Source organism: Sceloporus undulatus, chromosome 4 (assembly GCF_019175285.1).
Source record: "Sceloporus undulatus isolate JIND9_A2432 ecotype Alabama chromosome 4, SceUnd_v1.1, whole genome shotgun sequence".
NCBI lineage: Eukaryota > Metazoa > Chordata > Lepidosauria > Squamata > Phrynosomatidae > Sceloporus > Sceloporus undulatus.
In genome coordinates, this window is record NC_056525.1 from 221,464,878 (window position 1) to 221,488,690 (window position 23,813).

The 23,813-nt window shown below is 39.9% G+C and overlaps 1 protein-coding gene across 7 annotated transcripts in view; it reads left to right on the forward strand.

Moving 5' to 3' along the window:
* VPS13B (vacuolar protein sorting 13 homolog B) overlaps positions 1 to 23,813 on the forward strand; it is a 485,868-nt gene that overhangs the window by 236,134 nt on the left and 225,921 nt on the right. For 5 of the 7 annotated variants that reach the window (XR_006103742.1, XM_042465700.1, XM_042465699.1 and 2 more), the window contains 4 exons: positions 9,800 to 9,971; positions 11,063 to 11,177; positions 13,931 to 14,072; positions 22,548 to 22,956. Coding sequence is in view for 5 of the 7 variants with exons in the window: in XM_042465700.1 (XP_042321634.1) it covers positions 9,800 to 9,971; positions 11,063 to 11,177; positions 13,931 to 14,072; positions 22,548 to 22,956 (838 nt within the window). In the remaining 2 variants the exon portion in view is untranslated. Of the gene's footprint in view, positions 1 to 9,799; positions 9,972 to 11,062; positions 11,178 to 13,299; positions 13,367 to 13,930; positions 14,073 to 22,547; positions 22,957 to 23,813 lie in introns of those variants that run through there. The other 2 variants (XR_006103743.1, XM_042465697.1) reach the window with 2 other exon arrangements.

Sequence of the window (23,813 nt, forward strand, 5' to 3'; positions counted from 1 at the left end):
TGCAGCTTTTCTACACTTAAGCGTACTTCCTCAGTGCATGGGAATTGTAGTTCATTGTGGCACCAGGTGTTTCTCACCAAAAACTACATTCCCAGAGTTCCCTAGCACTGAGCCAGGGCAGCTAACGGTCTCAAACTTGATTTTTCTGCAGTATGGATTGGACCTTGAGCCTTTTTTAATACCAAGGTCCAAAACACACTGCAGAAATAATCCAGTTTGTGACCACTTTAACTCTCCTGGCTTGTGCTAGGGATGAAGGTTAATGCACTTAGGGGCGGAAAAACGAAAAAACAAACAACTAGATGGGTGGTGCCACCTGGCTGAATGACACAGTGTGAAAGGGATCTAAGAGTCCAGTAGACCATAAGTTGAACATGAGTCAACAGTGCGATGCAGCAGCTAACAAGGCCAATCGTTTTAGGCTGCATCAATAGAGTATAGTGTCTAGCTCAAGGGAATCATAATGCCACATATTCTGCTTGGTCAGGCCCCACCTGGAATATTGTGTCCAGTTCTGGGCACCACAATTCAAAAAGGACCTTGGAGAAACTGGAGTGTGTCCAAAGGAGGGGCGCTACTAAAATGGTGAAAGGTCTGGAACAAACTTGCCCTTGAGGAACGACTCGGGAGCTGGGATGTTTAGCCTGGAGAAGAGAGTTAAGAGGTGATATGATAGCCTGTTTCAATATATGAAAGGATGTCATATTGAGGAGGGAGCAAGCTTGTTTTCTGCTGCTCCAGAGACTAGGACCCGGAGCAATGGAGCAAATACAGGAAAAGAGATTCCACCTAACCATTAGGAGGAACTTCCTGACAGTCAGGGCTGTTCGACAGTGGAACAAAACTCCCTCGGAGTGTAATGGAGTTCCTTCCTTGGAGGCCTTCAAGCAGAGGCTGGATGGCCATCTGTCAGGATGCTTTGATTGTGATTTCCTGCATGGCAGGGGTTGGATGGATGGCCCTTGTGGTCTCTTCCCAACTCTATGATTCTCATGATCCTGGGATTGTAGTTTGTTGTGGCACCAGAGTCTCCTGACAGAGAGGTCAATCTAATAATAATACTCATAATAATCATAATAATAATAATAATATTGTTATTTGTATACCGCTTTTCCTATGATCATACAGTTTACAGCCTACATATGCAATTACAACAAAGCAAGTAACAAACAAAAAACAAAAAACAAAAAACAAAAAAAACTCTGCTTCTCTCCCTTCAAGATGGAGGTCGGGGGAGGGCTCTTCTTTTGGCAGGCAGAGGCCTGTTGTTTCCTGCCTGCTTCTTCCCCTCAAGATGGAGTCGGTGGGGGAGGGCTCTTCTTCTTGGCAGCGAGGCCTGTTGTCTCTTGCCTGCTTTCTTCCTAAGATGGAGGTGCGGGGGAGGGTCTTCTTTGGCAGGCAGAGGCTGTTGTTTCCTGCTGCTTTCTCCTCAAGATGGGAGTCGGGGGAGGGTCTTCTTTTTGGCAGGCAGAGGCCTGTTGTTCTGCCTGCTTCTCTCCCTCAAGATGGAGGTCGGGGGAGGGCTCTTCTTCTTGGCAGGCAGAGCCTGTTGTCTTTGCCTGCTTCTCTCCCCTCAAGATGGAGGTCGGGAGGGCTCTTCTTCTTGGCAGGCAGGAGCCTGTTTGTCTGCCTGCTTTCTCTCCCTCAAGATGGAGTGGGGGAGGGCTCTTTTCTTTTGGCAGGCAGAGGCCTGTTGTCTCTTGCCTGCTTCTCTCCCCTCAGATGGAGGTCGGGGGAGGGCTCTTCTTCTTGGCAGGCAGAGGCCTGTTGTCTCTTCTGGCTTCTCTCCCCTCAAGATGGAGGTCGGGGGAGGGGTCTTCTTCTTGGCAGGCAGAGGCCTTGTGTCTTTGCCTGTTCTCCCCTCAAGATGGAGGTCGGGGGAGGGATCTTCTTCTTGGCAGGCAGAGGCCTGTTGTCTCTTGTGCTTTCTCTCCCTCAAGATGGAGGTCGGGGGAGGGTTCTTCTTGGCAGGCAGAGGCCTGTTGTATCTTGCCTGCTTCTCTCCCCTCAAGATGGAGGTCGGGGGGAGGGATCTTTTCTTGGCAGGCAGAGGCCTGTTGTCTTTGCCTGCTTCTCTCCCCTCAAGATGGAGGTCGGGGGAGGCTCTTCTTCTTGCAGGCAGGGCCGTTGTTTCCTGCTGCTTTCTCCCCTCAAGATGGAGGTCGGGGGAGGGCTCTTCTTCTTGCAGCAGCGGGGCCTGTTGTTCTTGCCTGCTTCTCCCCCTCAAGATGGAGGTCGGGGGGAGGGATCATTTTCTTGGCAGGCAGAGGCCTGTTGTCTCTTGCTGATTCTCTCCCCTCAAGAGGGAGTCGGGGGAGGGCTCTTCTTCTTGGCAGGCAGAGGCCTGTTGTTTCCTGCCTGCTTCTCTCCTCAAGATGGAGGTCGGGGGAGGGCTCTTCTTCTTGGAGGCAGAGGCCTGTGTTTTCCTGCCTGCTTCTCTCCCTCAAGATGGAGGTCGGGGGAGGGATATTCTTCTTGGCAGGCAGAGGCCTGTTGTCTCTTGCCTGCTTCTCTCCTCAAAGGGAGGTCGGGGGGAGGGCTCTTCTTCTTTGCAGGCAGAGGCCTGTTGTATCGTGCTGCTTCTCTCCCTCAAGCTGGCGGCGGGGAGGGTCTTCTTCTTGGCAGGCAGAGGCCTGTTGTCTCTTGCTGTTCTCTCCCTAGAGAGTCGGGGAGGGGGCTCTTCTTCTTGGCAGGCAGAGGCCTGTTGTTCTTGCCTGCTTCTCTCCCCTCAAGATGGCGGCGGGGAGGCTCTTCTCTGGCAGGCAGAGGGCTGTTCGTTCTTGCCTGCTTCTCTCCCCTCAAGATGGAGGTCGGGGGGGGGGTCTTCTTCTTGCAGGCAGAGGCCTGTGTTATCTTGCCTGCTTCTCTCCTCAAGATGGAGGTCGGGGGAGGGCTTCTTCTTCTTGGCAGGCAGGGCCGTTTTTTCTGCTGCTTTCTCCCTCAAGATGGAGGCGGGGAGGGCTTCTTCTTCTTGGCAGGCAGAGACCGTTGTTTCTTGCCTGCTTCTCTCTCCCTCAAGATGGAGGTGGGGGGGGTTTTTTTGGAGGCAGAGGCCTGTTGTATCTGTCCTGCTTCTCTCCCCTCAAGATGGCGGTCGGGGGAGGGATCTTCTCTTGGCAGGCATAGGCCTGTTGTTTCTGCCTGCTTCTCTCCCACAAAACTATATTATATCTCACAAACTCATTCCCAGGTTCCCAAGCATGAGCCAGGGCAGCTAAAGCAGTTCAAACTGGTTATTTCTGCAGTGTGTCTTGGATCCAACTCAGGCTGCGCTCTTCATTTCAGAGACAATCCAGTTTCGTACCGTTTTAACTGCCATGGCCCGGCTATGAAAATCTGAGAATTGTAGTTTGTTGTCACAAAAGTTTCCTGAGAGAGAAGGTTAAATGTCTCAGAAAACTAGAATTCCCAGGATTCCATAGCACTGAGCCAGGGCAGTTAAAGGGGTGTCAAACTGGATTATTTCTGCAGTGCAGTTGCAGCTGAACACGTTTCTATTTGGCACAAAGCTTCCTGGGCTTTGATTCCAATAGGAGCCACTTGAACTGCCACGGCTCCATCCATACAGAATCCCTGGGGTTTGTAGTTTGGAGCAGCCCCCTGCATTCTTTGGGCAGAGAAGGCAAAAACCCTGATAAAACTACAAATCCTAGGATTCCAATAGGATGGAGCAGCAGCTCTTAAAGTGGTGTTAAACTGCATTAATTCTAATGTGTAGATGCACCAAGAGGAAGGGTGGGAGGAGTTGTCGAGGCGGGTGAAATAATGTTGTGTATGCTGTTATTTCAAACGTGGAACACACTCCTTCCTCAGAGTGTAGTGGAGTCTCCCTCCTCTTCCTCTCCTTTTCTTCTTTCTTCTTTCTCCTTCTCCTTTTTTCTCCTCCCCCCTCTTTCTCCTATGTCGCTGCTGCTGCTGCTGTTGTTGTTGTTGTGTGAGCCTTCAGCTCCTTTCTAACTTATGGAAGAGAGGGGTGGTCTTATACGGTGAGTATATCCCAAACACTCTATTTTAAGTTGTAAATTTGGGGGTCGTCTTATACGCCCAGTCGTCTTATATGCCGGAATATACGGGTAAGCAAAAAATAGATTTCATGATGAAATGGCTGACATAAGGCTTATTTGATTGCCATAAATCTGCATGATAATTCCTACTTTTCTAAATAATGGGAAAAAATGAAGGCCACTTTTACAATTGATTTAAAGGGGCAGGTATGTTTACAAAGGAAAAAAGAAACCTTTCCTTGCTTCTCTAGTAAAGCCCTTTTTTAAGTCATGTTAGAGAATGTTTTAAAATGGTTTAGGAAAACTAAACACAAAATGAATGGATTCAAGATAGCTCCTGTTGTGCTGATGTCTCACTTGATAATTTAATTTGATACCACTAGGGAGCATTCACCAACATATAATGTGAGAGAATTAGTTTTGCATCCTCTAGAGATTCCTTTTCCCATAAGGACTTTTAGGAGAGCAAAAAGCCTTGTGGGATGTGTATTCCTTACCCAGAAAATAAAGTCTGTCCTCCATTGTATTTGTTGTTGTATGCCTTCATGTCATTTCTGGTCAACCTAAGGTGACCCTATCACGAGGTTTTCTTGGCCTTGAACCTACCCTGAGCCCTGATTGTGCAATAATAAATGCCATTACTGCAGCTAGTATTGCAGTCTCAAGGTTGTGAGTTCGATCCCAGGGCCCCAGGATTGACTCAGCCTTGCATTCTTCCATAAGTTGCTAAAATGAGTACCCAGCTTGTTGGAGGCAGTTAGCTTACACATTGTAAACCACTTAGAGACTACTGAATTCTGTATGAAGCAGTAAAGAAATGTAAATGGTATTGCTATTGCTATCCAAAATTTCTTTTTGAGTTATTCATTGCGTTATACGTTGACGTGAAGCTGGATTTATTTGCATTTGTTAAAAATCTGGTGGAGAGAAGCACTAGGTTGGCCATTTCCCCCTTTTAATAATAATAATAATAATAATAAGTTTTATTTATATTGTCCCGCCTCTCCCGATGGATCGAGGCGGGATTACAACAGAATTACACAAACACAATGATACTAATAACAGTATCATTTACTTTTGAAATAATTATTTTCATTAAAACTGTATTGTAGGTTAAGCCTATCTTGGGTTTAACCACTTAGCATACATGTACAGTATTCAGTTCTAATGGAGAAAGTTATTTTTAAAAAGAAGTCCTTAAGAGACTCAGTTAAATTTACAGACCATAAATCAAAATATCTCAATATAGTTTCTTGAAGATGATTGACTTTTTTTCTTCTTTACTCAGTATTGTAAACAGTAATAGTATAGGTAGGCTCATTAAGCTGAAGAATTTATTTCCTCGGGGTTTATAATATTTTAGTTATGTCACAATTACTGGAATTTGCTATGGTGTAACATTTCCTGGATATATTTAGATTGTTGTTGTATCAAGGGACCACTTTGAAAGTTGTTGCTATTTTGTTTATACGTCCCTTACAATTCATGTTTAAAGCCTTGAACGTTGTCAAATAAAAGCTGTGTGGCTTATGTATGGGTGGTTCCCCCCCCCCCAGACATTTCATGGTTAAAATGTACTACTTCTCTGCTGAGCCAGAATGATTATTTTGAAAGGCTTTCTAGGTCTTTCAAGTGTACAGTATTAGGTTTGCTGTAAATGAACTGAGGTGGAGGGATGGTATGGTATGACCCACTCCAACAACTGTTTGTATTAAATAGCATATGAAGCATTTATTTATACTATAGGTAGATGATTTATACTTCTAAGCTGTGAGTAATTCTTTTCATGCTGACAGGTTGATGGTGAGTGCTGTGTTCTTGTGTGGGTAAAGCAATCAGGATTCTTGAATTTTGCAAACTGGGTGGTGGTGAGGATGGAAACATGAGTGAAAGGCTTAAGTACCAGGGCTTAGAAACAGTTAATCATTTTAACCACCCCTGCATTGGAGCAAAGGTAGTACAGACTACAACAGACCACTTGTTACCGTTTACTTAAGTACAAACAGTTAAGGAAGTGTTTAATCCTTGGGGAAACTGAATGATTGGACAGAAACACAGAAGTTATTTTGATAAGGCAAAGCAGTAATTTACTCCAAACTCTGATCATCCCTGAGTTTTAATGCAGGCCAAGGATGAAGGCCTTATATGTTTAGTTCTTCCAGATGAATAAAGATACATTTTCCTAAGAAAAATAAATGCTGCATTTTGGGTCAATTTGCAAGAATTGGCAAAATAATTAAATAGTGTATGTTAGGGTTTGGCATGAAGATGGTGGGAAAATAGCTCAGTCTTTTATATTCTAGTATTATTTCTTTGGATTTAGCTGCAGAGTAAAAAAAAGGAAAAGTGTAAATTTACTCAACTTAGCCCTTCTTATACACAGATTTTTTATACACAGATTCAAGCATCCACGCTTTGAAAATGTTCCAGAAAGTATAAATTTCAAATATCAAACCTTTGATTTTCCATTTTTTTATAAGGGACACCATTTTGCTATGTCATTATATTTAATGGGACTTGAGCATACACAGATTTTGTTATCCATGGGGGATCTTGGAACCAAACCCCAGTGTATAACAAGAATCCACTGTACATGCTAAAGGATTAGAAGCTAAAACTGAAGCATTATGAGAAACAGTTTTTGTCAGGGCAAAATATTTTGATTGAAATGGTATATTTTTAAACATTAAATCTTTCTTTTAAAAAAATAGGGACTGTAATAATGAAATTGTTACCCTTCCTATCCTAAAATATATTGGAATTCTTTGGCACACATCTTGGTAACTGGAATTCTTTGGCATACATCTTGAGAAATTCATTCTTATAATATTCTGGGAATTGCTTTTACCTTCAAGAATCTAAACTGAAACAGTTCATGTGAAGCAATCATACGGTGAGGTTTTATTATAAATTATAATCAAAGACCAATGCTATGTACAAAAAAAAATATTAAAAACATTAAAAAAAACTAAAGTCAATACAAATATCAGTTAAAGCCAATTACAGCATATGTACAAGTTATCTTATTCAGTAAAAGACTGCTAGTGGAAAGTTACCAAGATTGGGCTAACTGAGCCTTTTTGGAATGCCAGAATCTGACAGAAGCCAGCCAATAAGGGCCTGAGCAGACAGAGAGGAAAAACCAGACCACTTCCATAAGCCACCTGGGTCTTCCCTCATTCCCACACTTGCATTGTGCTGTTTAAACGCTCGTGCAATAATGCACACTTCTCATATTAGAGCTGGGCATTTTTTGTTCCATCCCCTTGCCCCTTTCGAGCATGGCTTCATCCTGGTTTCACCAGTTTTAGCTTCGTGCGTCATATAAACATTTGAGGCTTGAAATGCAGTGGTACCCCGGGATACGAATTACCCAGCTTACGAATTTTTCGGGATACGAAAAAATCCCATAGGGATTTATTGTTTCGGCTTACGAAGGTTTTTTCGGGTTACGAAAAAACCTCGGCGCTATTTTCAATGGAGCCGCGGCAGAGCCGCGGCTTTTTTTCCATTAGCGCCTATGGCAATTCAGGTTACGAAGGTTTTTCGGGTTACGAAATTAGCCGCGGAACGAATTAATTTCGTAACCCGAGGTACCACTGTGGGTGAAACTAGGATTTTTTGACAGTGTGGACAACCCCTTAGAGTACTTACTTTCTGAATATTTCAGATGCAATAGCATTATAGGACCACATCTTGCAAGCTGATGATTGCGAAATAGGGCAGGTGATAGTCTCATTTCATTTTCTGGGAGCTGGTGCTCAAATGTATCCAAAAATATAGTAACAGGATTGCAGCAATGAAGCCTACTTTATTGTGAAAAAGAAACCCTATCTTCCACTAATTTCATATAGGTATGGACTGTATTAATTTTATGAATTTGTCTTGTTCATTAATTGATGTAATTTTAGATATTTTGTGCTTGTTGTAATGCTGATTTTATGTGTTGTACTCCCGCCTCGATCCATGGGGAGAGGCAGGAAATATAAATAAAGATATTATTATTATTATTAAATTGCATTTATTTTTTTCAATTGGAGTTAATTGGGTTTTTTTAAAAAAAGACATTAGAATTAAGAAATAAGCTTAAGAATGTCATCCTCTATTGCTTTAAAATAACATTTAAATATAAATCTAGAAATCAAAAGAATTAAGTAATTGTAAAGTGCAGGAAATTGTCACTGCCAGAAGAAATATTGGAAAGCTACAAAAGATCTAAGCATGTGATTTATGATGATAAACCTTAAAAGGAGATTCAGTTAACATTGAAGAACAGATTGAAAGATTGAAATTCAGCTATGTTTCATACATTCACAAAATATGCATTTTCAAACTTTGGCATTTCTATGTTGTGTAGTGTTATTTTCACCAAAAATGCCCTCCCAGCTGCTCAAAAATCAAAGCATGCTTAAAGATCAATAATCCTATTATGTATGATTATTTGTATTGTTAGTAAAGATATAAAACTGAGATTTCACAGTGCAAAAAAGCCACATCTTCTAAGAGAGAGGATGAATTTATAATATTGGGAAACATCTGAAAATTATAGTAATGGCAGCAATTATTACATAGTTTTGTCAACTGAAATTGCAGTGTTAATAAGGGGAATTAACATACATAACCAAATGTTCAACGTAATGCATGGTTTCATTTGAGAACAAAATATAGAGTGGTCATTGATACACCTAACATATTACTTCCAACATATTACTTTGCTAACTTGTTCCATTTTCAGTAATAGGTTTTCAGGAGTGCTATTACATTTTCCCTGTAATGACCAGGGCTGTAATTCATTACTTTTTGGTGTAAAGTGCCCATGTATCCCTTCTGTTTGGGGTGTTGTGCCATGTGTGAGGAGCCAGTGAGAATGGGATGGTGTGGGGGTGAAGATAGACATAGACACATTGAAATCTAGAGATTGTTAGCCAGAATTGTAAAAACTTAACCATTAATCTGTGTTTTCTGTTTTCACCACTCTGCCCAAATGGAAAAGAGTCAGAAAAAAGTTAGTGGGAGTGCAGTGTGAGTGGGGTGGGGAGGAGGAAAGAGGCTGCTTTGTGAAATTTAGAGCAGTTGTTTGTGTGAGGGGGATACGCGAAGAAAGAAGTGCATAAGGGACTGTTTAAACTGTTGCAAAAAAGGAAGATATCTTGCAACAGAAAATGCCATCTACAGTGGGGCCTCACTATCCATGGACTTTGCATCTGCAGATTTAAGCATCCATGTATGGCAAACCCCGTTGTCCCCAATGGCAGTGTGTGCATGCAGCTGTGTCACCATTAGGGACAACGGGACTTGAGGTCCCCTGTTTTTTCATATCCACCTTGCTGACCTAGTATAAGGATCCTGTACTCCCCTTCCCACGCAGAGGAATGCCCTTTAATTGAGACACGAAAATAGTATGTTTGTTCAATATTTTCTTTTGTCATTTTTATGTGTTCTGGAATGAAATAAATCCTATAGCTAGGAATATCGTTTTGCAATCTCATCTGGTTGTTTAAAGAAACACGCCAAAAAAGTAACATTTTAAGCTCTGGATATATCTTTGTAAAACTAGGATCAGGTTCATATGGCCTGTTGAACCGGTAGTTGCTGCAGTTGTGTATTGATGTTTGTATGGTGCATGTGTAACCAAGAATTATTTTATTCTGTGCATGTACATTTGCTGTTTCACATATTAAACTCTAATAATATTTAATAATAATAGAATATAATTTAATAATAGCAGTTATTTTTTATGTACTTTATTTAAGTGGGATTTGGATAATTGTTTGTGTTTGTTCCCCCTTTGGCAGGGTGAATCTCTACAAGGTGGTGATGATTCTCCATTCTCTGACTCTATTACATTAGAACAAACAACAAGTAACATTGGCATTTCAAGTGGACGTGTTAGTTTATGGATGCAGTGGATGTTGCCAAAACTCACTGTAAAGTTGTTTGCACCAGATCCAGAAAATAAAGGCACAGGTACTGCACAGTTTTAACAAAGCCAGTGGTTTGAATTTGCCAAGCAGTTTCCTTCCAACATAAATTTTATTTATTAATTCCCTAGAATATATACTTAGCATTTCCCACTTGTTTGTAAATTAAATGAAACAAATGGTTGACTGGTAGTACCTGCAGTGCTCAAAATTTGTTTCACATTAAATTCCTTGCAAAATAAACCTAAATCAGAAATTTTCTGGAAACAAAAATACAGATGAAATAAAAGTTTGTTGATAGATCCCAATGTGTATGACAATATTCAGAATGTTTGACGTGCAAAACTTCTTGTTTGGTTTTTTAAAAAAGTAGCTGATAGATTAGATCCACAACCTTAGTTCAGGCTTCATTTGTTTTTGGTAAATAATGCAATACATTTAGTGACTCTTTGGTAACATGATATATAGACAAATACTTTAAATATGGTATGGAAGTCAAATTCATTACTAAAGTTTCAGGGCATGTTGCAATCAAAATTTTGAAGAAATATGGACACAGCCCTATTTAAGTATCAAAGGAAAAGACCTCACAAGATTAAATCCCTAACATATTACTTTCCATCATCACCCTGCCTGTGATTTACTTTTCTTAGTCAGCACATCCTATCCTGCAGCGTCTTAATAGCAGATGTCCTTTGGGCAGATCCTTGCCTGCATAGATTTTTGATGGGTGTTTGAAAATCAGTATAGCGTCAGTGAGGTTAATAAGCTTTGAGTGGAAAGAAACTCATTTCTAGCTTACTTCTTCTTGCTTTTTCCTTGCCTCCAAATTAGATTACCAATGATTTGACTGATGGATAAAGTCAAGACCAGTTAATAAAACACCAGATTGTGTGTGAAATTACTAATGTAGTTAGGGATTTAAATGCCTACAACCTTTGTTGAGTTAGAGCAAAAGTATTTCATGTAAAGTAGTAGGACCTTCTTGATCTCATCTTTTATGTGATACCCATTGCTAGCTGTTTAAGAAAACACCGTCTTGTAGATAAACTTCAGAAAAATATTCTTCCAAAGAATATTTGTGTTTTATGAGTGGACTAATTATTGGAATTCATAGCTAATTTTTATATGTTACAGAGATCTGCGTTGTTGGTGAACTAGAAGACCTCAGTGCCTCAGTAGATGTGCAAGATGTCTACACTAAAGTCAAATGTAAAATAGAAAGTTTCAATGTTGACCACTATAGAAACAGGTAACAAACAGATCTGATGTGCATTGTATTATATTCAAATGGAAGCATTCTACTGTTTCACATAGATAACAACTAAACTTGATTTAAAGAGGTAAATGATTTGAAATAATATTATTGTGCTATACTTTGCACAAGTAAGAAATAACATTAGTTGTAATAGGAAGTTCGTATGAAGTATGAAAAAGAATATATTATTTTCCTCATGGCTAATTTTTGAATGTCTGTTACAGAGATTTCCTTTTATTGTCTATGGACCTCAGGTTAATGCTTTCCATTGTTAATTCAGGGGTGAGCAACACTGACCTTCCAGATGTTGGACTGCAACTCCTGTTAGGTGTGGGAGTTTGAGTCAGTACCATCTGAAAGGCCACAAAAATTAATGTAACAGTTTCACACTGCTGCTTTAATCATTCTGACATAGTTACAATCAAAAGTTAATTTATAGCAAGAAGATGTACAGTATTCCCCTTCCTAGCATTTATATCATCTTCCCATGGCAGCTTCTGTATAATAAGGTAGAAGGCAATATGTGCATGAGAAATAGGAAAAATTCTTGTTAGTTACGAACATTAAGATTTTAAGAGAAATTCAGATGAAATAAAATTGTATATGAGTTTGCTCGATATGATCAAAAGTCTCAACATATCAACATTGTTTTTATCACTGCACACCATTCTGTGGAATCTTTCAGTGATCTTGAAAAAAATCCTGCTATAATCATTTTTATTTCCTATGCAGATATTGTGATAATAAAAATCTTGAAAGAAAGTTTTCAATAGCTCTTCCAAGTCCCTTTTTCAAGGGTCTTCTCTAAGTTCTACATGTGTGTTTCAGAATTGTCCATCCATCCATTTATCTCCACAGTGGTAAGCAGAAAATGCCTATTTGGCAGTAGGGGGCAGTGGTTTGTTTTAAACTCTGTTGAGCCAGCCTGCCCATTTCCACAATCTCTTGAGCAATAAGGGAAATGTATGGTTTTGTTTATGGCAGGATTTAGTAGAATTATGAAAACATACCCATCTTCCATAATCCTGCCTCATCTCCTGATTTGACTCACTCCCCTGTTCTAATTCCCATGTTTGTGAACATTACATAACATCACATCCATCTTAGGGATTATTACTTCATCAGGTATAGTGTTTAGGTCACGGTGTCAACCTAGCAGCTCACCTATTAGTTGTGAAGGGTAAGGAAAGACTTACAAACTTAGGTTTTCTATTTTCACTTTCCCTCCCTACCTCACAGTTCCTGCAGCTCCACCCCTAATTATTTGCCTATTGCAACTTCAGTGTCTGTAATTCAATATCAGTTATATCTCTGTACCTACATCTCCCAGTGCTATCTCCCAAATCTACCTTTTCAGCCAAGGTGTGGGATGGACAGGACAATGAGTGATGGTGTGTCTGGCCCTCTTTCACTAATGGGGCATGCTGCAACAGGCAGTGAAAGAGCTTCTTTTGCAGCTGCCTGTGCTCCACTGGCAGGAGAAATCTGGATACACCATCACTCATTGCCCCCAACACCTCAAAAATTCCTCTGTTGGATGGTCTTTAATGTATGTTTTGGAGAAAACTTTCAGTGGTTAAGATGGTGCAGTGAATTAGTGTAATTATGGTGTAAGTTGGTTTTACAACAGCAACATAATTAATGAACAGGATTCTGGTCATCTTTTTAAATTTAAATTTTAAAGTATCACTTTAAACAGTTTCAGTTGTTGGTTATGTCTATAGGATCTAGGACTGCTTAATGGCACCCTAATCTTAAAACAAGGCCTGTGTCAGGATGTATGACTCTTTTCCTACCTGCTTTTCTTTTTCAGAGAATGTTGCAGCACAAAGAATTAATTTGCAGCACAATTTAATTGCAAATATTCAGTGTTTTCTATTTCTGTAGAGTAGACTGAATTCCAGTCAAGAAAGTGTTGTAGTGTTAGTTTTTTCATTGAAACTAATCTAACAAAATAAAACGACGTTACACAGCATAACAAGGGCCATTATGTTTGCAAATCACAATGACAGTTCTATGCGTTTGAAAATATTCAAAGTCTAGTTTTCATGTGGTTGAAATGTATGGATTCTGACCAACTGCAGAGAACAGATAAGGTGAACATTGTATTTTCCAGACCAGGAGAAGGCTGGCAATCTGGATATTTTGATGGCGTGTTTCTACAATGCAAAGAAAAGCTTGTGGTGAGATTTTCTGTAGTGGAATAAGACATTTAACCAAATAACAATCCTAAAAATCTAAACATATTTTTTTTTTGTTTTTATATAAAATGGAGAAGGATTGCAAGAATTATGGTATAAACCACCATGATACTCTTTTATACATCAATTTGTTATTGTGGAAGATAAGGGAAGAAATTACTTCAGTGCTATCGTGTGTAGTTTTTAATTTCCTTAATTCTTGCAGTCCCTCTCCTTCCATTCTAATTGTTTTGTAATTAAAACAAATCAACATACATTGATTTTTCAAATGGACAGCATTGCTCTACTTTAATTCCTGATGGTTTTTAAAAATCTTCTTCTGAGTGGCTGCTTCCAAATAATAAAACTCTGGGAAATATATTGAAGTTCATGATTTTCCTTTTTGATTTATATGAGTTGCAGTACAGTATTTGAGATGAAGGACTTCCAAGTCTGTTATATGCTGCAGCGTTGTGGCAGAATCCAACAATTATTGAAATGCCTGGTTGTTTTTTTCTTTTCTTATGGCGTGTTTGTTTCTTTGCTTTTTGCCTGTGTCACTTCAAGCTTTGGGGAAGATTCTTGGTCTCTGGGGAAATGTGGAGGTGTCTTCCTTTCCTGTACTGACAAGCTGAACAGACGTACTTTGTTGGTTCGACCCGTCAGCAAGCAGGACCCTTTCAGTAACTTCTCTGGCTTCTTTCCTTCTGTAAGAAATCAATGCAATATGTTTATTACAGAACTTCCATTAACAAATAATATTGAAGTTTGGTGGTGGCAATAGAAGAGATCTTTTCATTCAAAAGCCTAGTATGTTCTATTTCCCAGGTTTCTGAAAATAATTGTTCCCTGTATTCACATTTGAAAAGTAGAGTAGCAATGTAAGAATATTTACTTGAGTCTTTGTTTTAAGAATATAGTCTTTCAAAACTAAAAGGAAATCCTTGAATGTTTAAAATTACTCATATATGGAAAATGTTTGAGGAATATAGAAGTCTAAATTGTATAGACTGAAAAGTATAGCAAGGAGGGGAAATGTCTTATTGACTACAACTCCTATCATCTCTCACCATCAGCTTTACTATCTACAGCTTATGAGTATTGCAGCCAAAAATGCCTGGCAATTGCAGACTCCCCATTGCCCAATTGCCATCCCTTTTAGTATTTCACAGTTCCACCGTTGACTTTGGTCCATAATACACTGCAGAAACAATCCAGTCTGAGACTGCTGTAACTGTCCTGGATCAATGCTAAGGAATCCTGGGAATGGTAGTTTACTGTGATACCAGAGCTCTTGGATAGAGAAGGGTAAATGTCTCACCAAATTACAGTTCCCAGAATTCCCTAACATTGAGCAGGGACGTAGCTAGGATTTTAGGAAGGGGGTCCAGACTAAGTGCCACCATTATAATGGGGCTTGAGTGTGGCGGCGCAGCAGCACACACCATTCATTTTCCTAATGGAAGGGGGGGTTCCGGACCCCAAGACCCCCCCCCCCCCGGCTACATCCCTGCATTGAGCCAGGGCAGTTAAAACTATCTCAAACTGGATTATTTCTGCAGTGTGTTTTGGATCATAGCTGCTGGAAGCCTACTAAAAAGTTTTGAACAACTGGGTTAGGGTTTTTTGTAATTACAACAGCAAACATATTGCTGAAATTTGGAAACAATAACAGGGCAATAGTAGCCTTTATTCAGACCAACTAAAATGTCATAGAATAGTGAACATTTTAAAAATGTTTTAGGATTGGTGGGATGATGTTGGTGATCACTTATAAATTAACCTCTAGCTTTGCCAGTACGAAGACTATAAATGTTTCTCTTTTTTCTTACCTCATAAGGCTATATATACACATATGGGTATCCACACTTGCCAGTGCCACACACATGGAAAGAGCCACTGTGTTGTTGTCCTTCAGTGCTTCTTGAAAGCTATTTTATAGTTAGTAAGGACTAATCTAATAAAGTCATAGCAAATCCTATACTTCCTTTGGCTTCCACCTTAGCAATTTATTCCTCTCTCCTAGAGCAGAGTTTAGAGACTTACTCATTCTTTGTAACATTACGTTTTCTGTGGAATTTTTTTTCTTATGAACTATTTTTTTAAAAAAACACCTATATTTTACTTTGTATGTTTCTAAAAAGGCTCAGATCTTAGAAATGAACGTGTCATTTGTGTATTAAGGCTTAAGATGGGCATCATATTACAGTGGTTTAAAAACACTCATTAATTTTCTATAGAAATCTCAACTTGGTGTGAGTGTCTGGTTTTAACACCTTGCTCTATGTCAGGGTAAAGAAAAAGTAATAAGTGAATCTGCTTATGTAATGTTTATTTAATTGCTGTATATCTCTGGCCACCTAATTAAAAATCCACTTTCAATCAGAAGACATATGGGGTGGTCACCAAATACTGTATCCAGATAGGCACAATATAGTCTTGTCCCCCTTATTGCTTTTTCTTTACTCTAAGTGAGAGAAGTGAGAGAGCCAGAGATTAATAGTTGACAATAGTCAACATGAAAAATAGACCCATTGTTAGTTTGTTTTTTAATGTTAGTGGAAGTTCTGTTCTGTTTGATTTGATTTTCTATCAGGAACATAAAAAAATACTCCTCATACTTACCTCAGTTATTTCATCCTAACACATATTAAGCTAATATACTAATGTTACAGTTTAAAACCTATAGATTTCCATTTTCAGAATTTAAAAATAATGGTTATATTTACATAAGAATTTCATGTAAAATATACTTCAATTCAGTGATATCTTAATATTAGAAGAGAATGCACTGATTCATTAAACAAGCAGGACCTGTAATTTATATTTAGAATTCTTGTTTAAGTAAGTATGTAATCATTAATATAACAGTCAGAGGGAATTCTGCAGACTGATTTCCATTGCATGTGTGGAGCTCCTGCCCTAATATCAAATGAAGAAATTCACATGGATAGAAGCTGTATGTACAAGTCAGAGCTCCTATAGAGCTGTGAATTTGACTCAGTAAATCAAAACCAGGAAGCTTTATGCTGCTGATTTCCGTGGGATTTGTATTGGACTGGGGTCCAAGATGCAGCTGATGGATGTTCATTGGCTTATCTCCCCTGCTACTTTCAGTGTTGATTTTTTTTTTACTGAAATAAAAGTGGTAAAAAAATTTTAAATTGACTTTAAATTTAAATTATTAAATTTTCTTTGATTTTATGATCAAGTCTAGCATTAAATATAGCTGTCTCCTCTAGTCAGATAAATATTAAACCTAGCTATCTCCTCATTCTGAATTGTTTGTTTACAGTGTGCATTTGGGAAAATTCTTTGTGTTTGCTCAGAATAGCCCAAATCTGATGTAACACAAAACACAAATTAATATTATGGAGAACTATGGCAAGCCTCCTTCTTTCCATGCAGCTTCTGCTGTTCTTTTTGAATAAATTGTGCTTCCCTTTCCATTCAAAATTGGAAAACTGTAATTTATTATGACTGTGATTTGTTAACAAACCAAAGTCAAATTATGACTTGAAATCCAGTTACAATAACTAAACACAGTTGATCCATAGTTCTTCTTGTGGTCTCTGTGCATCATACATATTGGTCTTCACCTGCACAGAGTCATTCTTCACATTTTATAGATAGCTGAGCATTTTGGCAGTGTCAGTACCCTCTTCCCTCCCTCAGTGGCCATTTTCCCAGTTTATACTTCGTTCACCACAGTGGTAGCAAATAATAGGAATTTCTTCTCTTAGCTGAGTACATTCTCCTTTATACTCAAAGGGCCTGTACAGACAGGCCAAAATAAAGCTGCTTCATGTCACTTTGGAGGTATGCTGTTTAAATGACACATGCATCTTAAGAGGCCAGAAGCTGCGCCAAAGCTGTGCTCCATGCGTCATTTAAACAGTACACTTCCAAAGTGGTCCAAAGCAGCATTATTTTGGCCTGTCTGAGCAGGGTGTTTTTATTTTTGAGAGCTTGTATGAGGCCTATGGCCTCACAGCTGCCGTTTAAGACCTGTTCACTTTGCAAGAGAAAGCTCTTGCTGGCTTATGGGAACTTTAAGTGCCTTCTTTGCCTAGGTCCATCACAGAACATCTCCACCTATAGTATTTGCCTTGGCTTTACCTCTCAGCAAGGTGAAATGGAACGGAGAAGCTGTGGATTCTCTGTTCAGTTGGTGCCATCACCACCAGGCATGGCTGAAGCCCCTAGTTGCCATTCTCAAGCTCATCCTTGTTACCATCTATGCAGCCTCTCTCAGTACTACAGCATTCTGCTGTTCCCCCTGTACTAGTTTCATCATCTTCAGATAAGGTACATAAGACCAAGACTAAAAGATCTCATCAAGATGATCCTCTAAAGAAATGGTGGGGGAGAAATTGGCCTGCTTTGGATGTTCAAGTTACCTCAGCCATTGCTTTACCTTTACACCATCAGCATGACTCTTCAACTTGGAACTATCCCCACAATATGAGAATTCAGTTACTATCAGAGGGAGAAATGTGTGAAGAACCATCTATAGAGCCTTGTCACTCTCCTGCAGCCTGCAGGATCCAGCTTTGTATTTCCAAGAGTGATCTTAGAGGGTTACTGTCATGGGCATGGTCAACCTTGAAGGATTCCCACTGCCCTGAATATCTTAAAGACCAGGGAGCTTATTATTATTTAGTGCCCTTTCCAGGGAGAGAATACTCATCATCTATTAGCAGTAGATACCATCTGGAATAGATACCACAGTCCATCCTGAGATACTTCTGTCAGGCAATACTGTGAGCCACAGTACCACTCTTGATCACAATGACAATCAATCCGCTCATCCAGTTCTCACCACAGAATTGTACAATCCTTGCCACTGCAGACTATCGTACCCATACCACCTGTTGCCTCAACCAATTCTTTGGCAGCACCTTCACTACCATCTAAGATACAAGCTGTGAGACAGGCAACTGTGGTGCCTACAGGGCCAGCTATAGTGACTCTACTTTTGGTACCATTGCCTCATCATCAAGATTGGAAGAGGATTCTGCCCCAACCTGAACCTTTTGCTCTTGCTTCACTTCAGCTGTCCCCACTTTGTTGTCTGTGTGAGAGGGTTACAAAATATACTGGGATTTACTTATCTGGATGGTGAAATATCTCCAGATCCCTTATCAATAGGACTCACCATAACCGAATAATCCAGTATTTTCAGTGGTACACTAGCCTCAAGTGCCCCAATATCCTTCCCTTTCTCTTCTCCTTGGTGTTGATAGTGAAATTTTTTGAGAGAAAAGCATCACTCCAATCCACATCCATGTGGTTAGAGAACCACTGTTGGATGAAAAATGAGGGCTGCATTTTCCTCCTTCAGCATCTTGAATTTAATTTAGTTATTGTTGCTTCTTCCTCTGGGAAGAGGCTCCCATCTACTTCTCCAGACAAGGAAAGAAAGAAACTCTAAGGGCAAGAAATCCTATGCGTTGTCTTTCAAAATGAACAAACATCAGAACTTTCTGGGTCGGTATCATTTTTTTCTGTGGGAAACAGTGGCAACTAATGGACTACCTACCACAGGTCAAAAAGGAGGTTGCGAAGGTCTCTTTGGGAAGCTGGAAATATATTAAGTGACCAGTTTACTTTCACTAACCGTGTACTGGACTGTTCCTCTAGAGCACTGATGGGTGCATCAAGTCTTGCAAAGGTATGCCTGGCTCTATTCTACAGCACTAATACAAAAGGTGTAGCTGAAAATTGAGGACATAGCTTTTGACGGCTTGGACTTGTTTAACGAAAAAACCCAGTGAGAAACTCAGTGCAAATCACAAGCTAGCCAGCCCTGTGAAGAAAATCAGACACCAACCAAACTACATAGAGCATGGCCTAAGACTTCCTACCACAGAGAATGGCTCCACTCTGATTTTAGTGTCTCTACTTCTAAAACAGCCCCAACTACTGCAATGAAGAAGACGAATTCCTCTGCATCAGCATGTCAGAAATACGACAGATGCAAGAGTATTGAGAGCAAATGGCATTTTGACTACTGTGCCATGCCATTTGATTCTGGCTCCCCATTGCTACAGGTTCATATTCTTCCTTAATTTGGCGATTGCATTCATCCCTTCCTCTCAATTTAGGAAAGCATTATGTCAGACAGATAGGTCCTCAACATCATTGTGAGGAGCTACTGGATATAGTTTCACTCTTGTTCTCCAGATTACTTCTGCAGTTCCAAATCATCCTGGACCATTTTGGAAGAAGACAAGACACTGTTAACCAAGGAGGCCATCAGGAGGGTCTTACCTTTTGAAAAGACTGTGGACTTCATCTCCACATACTTCAGTTTAGTGGCATCAATTCCTTCATCACTGGGCAGTGTTTTTGCATGGTCACATAACCAGTATTCTTCCTTTAGTCTGGGAAGGAAATTGGTTTACCAGGAAGCTTACTTCCATGTCAGCATTCACCACAACTGCAGGAAATTCCTCAGGGAAGGTATACAAGGTGATTATTTCTAATTCAGCATCTTCCTATTTTGATTAGCAACAATGTCAGGGGTGTTCAGAAAAGTAATGGCTGTATCTGTATCAACAACACATCCTTGTGTTTCCATACATCGACAGTTGATTATTAGTCACTTGACTCCACGTGAAACCACTACAACTCTGATTGACCATTTTAGACATGACAGCCTGCCTGTCCAGAGTTTGGGACAGTGTTGTGATGGAATCACCTCTCCACTCTGACTTAAGGCATACCTTTTCACCTCCTCAATCTCCCCAACCAACTGTACCACCAAGACTCCTTGCACCACCAGGGTTCAAGAAACAGTGCCTCCGCATCAATGCCTAGAGATGTTGGCAGTACTCAGTGCTTGCAAGATCTGCTTTTCACTGTTTTGTGGCCGAATACTTCAAGTGGCAACAGATAATACAATGATGATGTGGTGCATAAATAAAGTGATGCCCCTTCATTGGCCACCAAGGCACTTCACTTATGGCACTTGTGTCTGCAGTACCATATTCATCTGTTTGCTGCCCATGTGTCCAAAACACAGAACATACTGACAGATTGCCTCAGCAGTTCAGCTACCGAGAACCACAAGTTGATCATTCACCCATTGGATCACGAGAGGATGTTCTCCTCTATTGATGGATGGGTCGGTTGCTGTATGTCTTTCCTCAATTCCCAATGATCACCAGGGTGATTTCCAAGATCAAGAGGGACCACACCAACTGCATCCTCTTGACCTTTGATTGTCCAGGCATATATGGCTACCCTTCCTGCTTCAACTATCCTGGGACTTACAGATTTCCCTTGTGGAATTATATAATTTCCAGAGACAATGGCTTAGTCCTGCCTCCTGAGATACACAGGAGAATAAATTTCTGATAACCTTTGACAGAATGTGTGACATCCTTGTTGGCATAGAAACCCTCCACTAAAATGTCATATGACATGGAAGTGTTTAATAAATGTGGATTAGATTCTGGTTTTAACCCTCTTGACTACTCCTTATTCCACATTTTTTCATTCACCCTAATGCTTTTGGATATCTATCCAAAGTTTATCATTCTCTGCTGAGAGAGCCTACCTGTCAATTACATTGTCCTGAGGGACCTATCCATTTCATTCTTTGCCCTACCATGACCAAGAGGTTCCTTTGAAGAATACAGTGGTGCCTCGGGTTACGAAAGTAATTCGTTCCGCGGCCGCTTTCGTAACCCGAAAAGCCTTCGTAAGCCGAAATGCCATAGGCGCTAATGGGGAAAAGCCGCGGTTCCGTTTAAAATAGCGCCGAAGTTTTTTCGTAACCTGAAAAAACATTCGTAACCCGGAACAATAATTCCCTATGGGATTTTTTCGTATCCCGAAAATTTCGTAACCTGGGTATTTCGTATCCCGAGGTACCACTGTACAGAACCTTTACTCCTGCCATTGTCACATGAACCATTCTTGGAGCCTGTTGTTAGTCTTGGTCGCATTTATTAATTTATTTGTTTCTTGGGGATAGGGACTAAAGACGTGTTATCAAAGATCTCCAATTTTTTGCAAAATAGGTGATCAAAATAATGACCCCATCCTGTAGACTTGCTCTTTTGTCATTGCATGGACAGCTGAAAAGCCATTTTTTCTAGAGCTACAGGTATGTCCTACTATATTCCTGAAGTGTGTCCTCTTACTGGAGCCAAATGGTCTATGGCATCAACTTCCATTCATCATTACTACAGGGCTCCCCCGGGTTACGAAATTAATTCGTTCCGCGGCGCCATTCGTAACCCGAAAAGCATTCGCAAGCCGAAGCCCCATAGGCGCTAATAGCGAAAGCCGCGATTTGGTGCGAAAAAGCGCCGAAAAGCACCAAAAAATTTTTCGTAACCCGAAATAACCTTCGTAACCCGGAACAGTTTTTTTTAATGGATTTTTTTCGTAACCCGGAAATTTCGTAACGCGGCGCATTCGTATCCCGGGGTACCAGTGTACTTAGATATCACAGCACTTGCAAATGCAGCTTTTTGTAGTGCAGTTCTGTATTCAGTCCTCTCTTGATGTGTCTCCCTCATATTCTGCACCTATATGTATGATGCACAGAGACCATGAAGAAGAAAGACAGGTTGCTTACCTTTTACTGAGCTTCTTCTGTGTGTACCACTGTGTTGGACGAATCACAACTGGGAAAATGGCCACTGATGCATGTGATTTAAAGGAGGGAGTGGAGCTACCACCAAAAATGCAGTTATCTACTGAAGCTATAGACTTGCATATGTGAATGTACAGTTGACCATTTGAAGAACCTCAGTTACATGTAAGCAACTTGTTTTTCTTACATTTGGATGTAACGGGAAATGCTGATTTATTAGAACAGAATGGCAACTCCAGTCTTCTCTCCTAATAAACAAATGAGGAGGAGAGGAAGGTATTACCATGGTTAATTCTTTGGTTCTTTGAACCACAACAGGGTCTTAAATTAGCATTCATTTCATCTGATATATTAATATATCAATTGATCAATTATATGAGTAATCAAAGTTGAATTAATTTTGTAAAGACACATAACAGTTATCATTTAACACAAATACACAGTTTTTTTCCTTCTGTTATCTAGGAAAGGTGGTGGGAGGAATATTGATTAAAGAATTAATTGATAAGTGTTCAAATATTATTCAGTGAATACAGGTTACTTATTTCTGGCCATATCGGTTTCTTTGCATAGGCTACTGCAAAACTTTTGGATGGTTCTCATCAACAACATGGATTCCTCTCACTGACTTACACAAAGGCAGTTACAAAGAATGTCCGTCACAAATTGATTTCAAGAAATGAAAGAAGAACTTTGCATAAATTATCAGAAGGTTTCACTGATGGTTCTCCTCACTTCCTTCATGAGATCCTTCTTTCAGCTCAGGCATTTGATGTTGTTCTTTGTTTTCCTTTCCTCAATGCAATTGCAAGTATTTTTCAAGCAAAACGTCAAAGAAATCAAAAGGAGAAGAGAAAATCACCAGGACAGCCCATGAGGACCCATATTCTTACATCTCGCAACTTGCCACTTATTTATATCAATACAGGGGTAATAAGAGTATTTTTCCCCAAAATGGACAGAATGCAGCATAATACAGAAGGTACAATTATAATATGATAATGTCAGACTGCTAATTATTCTAGATACAGTAAAAAGTTTTATTATACCAAAGTATTTGTTTCAAACACAGCACAAAGATCCTGCATTGACACATGAAGCTTTTGTACTTCTGCTAATGCTGCCTTCCCAAACCCTGCTTTTTAATTTAAGCAGTGCTGAAGGATTTCTGAGGTGCTACAAATCAGGGAGTTGGGGAATTATGACTCAACACTGTCCTGTCACAGAGTCCATTGAAATAGGGAGCTTGGGAGACCCCTTGGAGTCCTGCCAACAACTGCTTGTCTCAATGTGTCCTGTGACCAGGAGAGCACTGCAGCCATTCCCCAGTGCCTCAAGCTACAGCACTTCGGAAACCCTTCAGTTGGAAGCAGCCTGGCTAAAGAAGTAGGATTTGGGATCACGCTTGGTCATTAATAACTGTAAACGTGAATCCTCAGAGTTGAAAATCATAAGTCCAGTTTACGATCTCATAACTGTTGAACAGATTGCCAGCTGTTGCTGTTTCTTTTGTTTTTGTTTCATCCTTTTAGTCATTTTGTCCATTGTTGAACTGTATACTGGATGTCCCTTTCTAAGATTTTCATAAGATTTTAATATAAATTTTCAATATCTCAATATAAATTTTAAGACTATTAACTGGAATGTTGTTTTATAAATGCTTTGTTAGAAAATCTAAGGTCCAAAACACACTGCATAAATAATCCAGTTTGAGACTGCTTTAACTGCTCTGGCTCTATATAACAAATAGCAATAGCAAGTAGATTTCTGTTCTGCTTACCAACATACGTACTAAGCTGTTTACAAAGTGTTAGCTAATTGCCCCCAACAAGCTGGGTA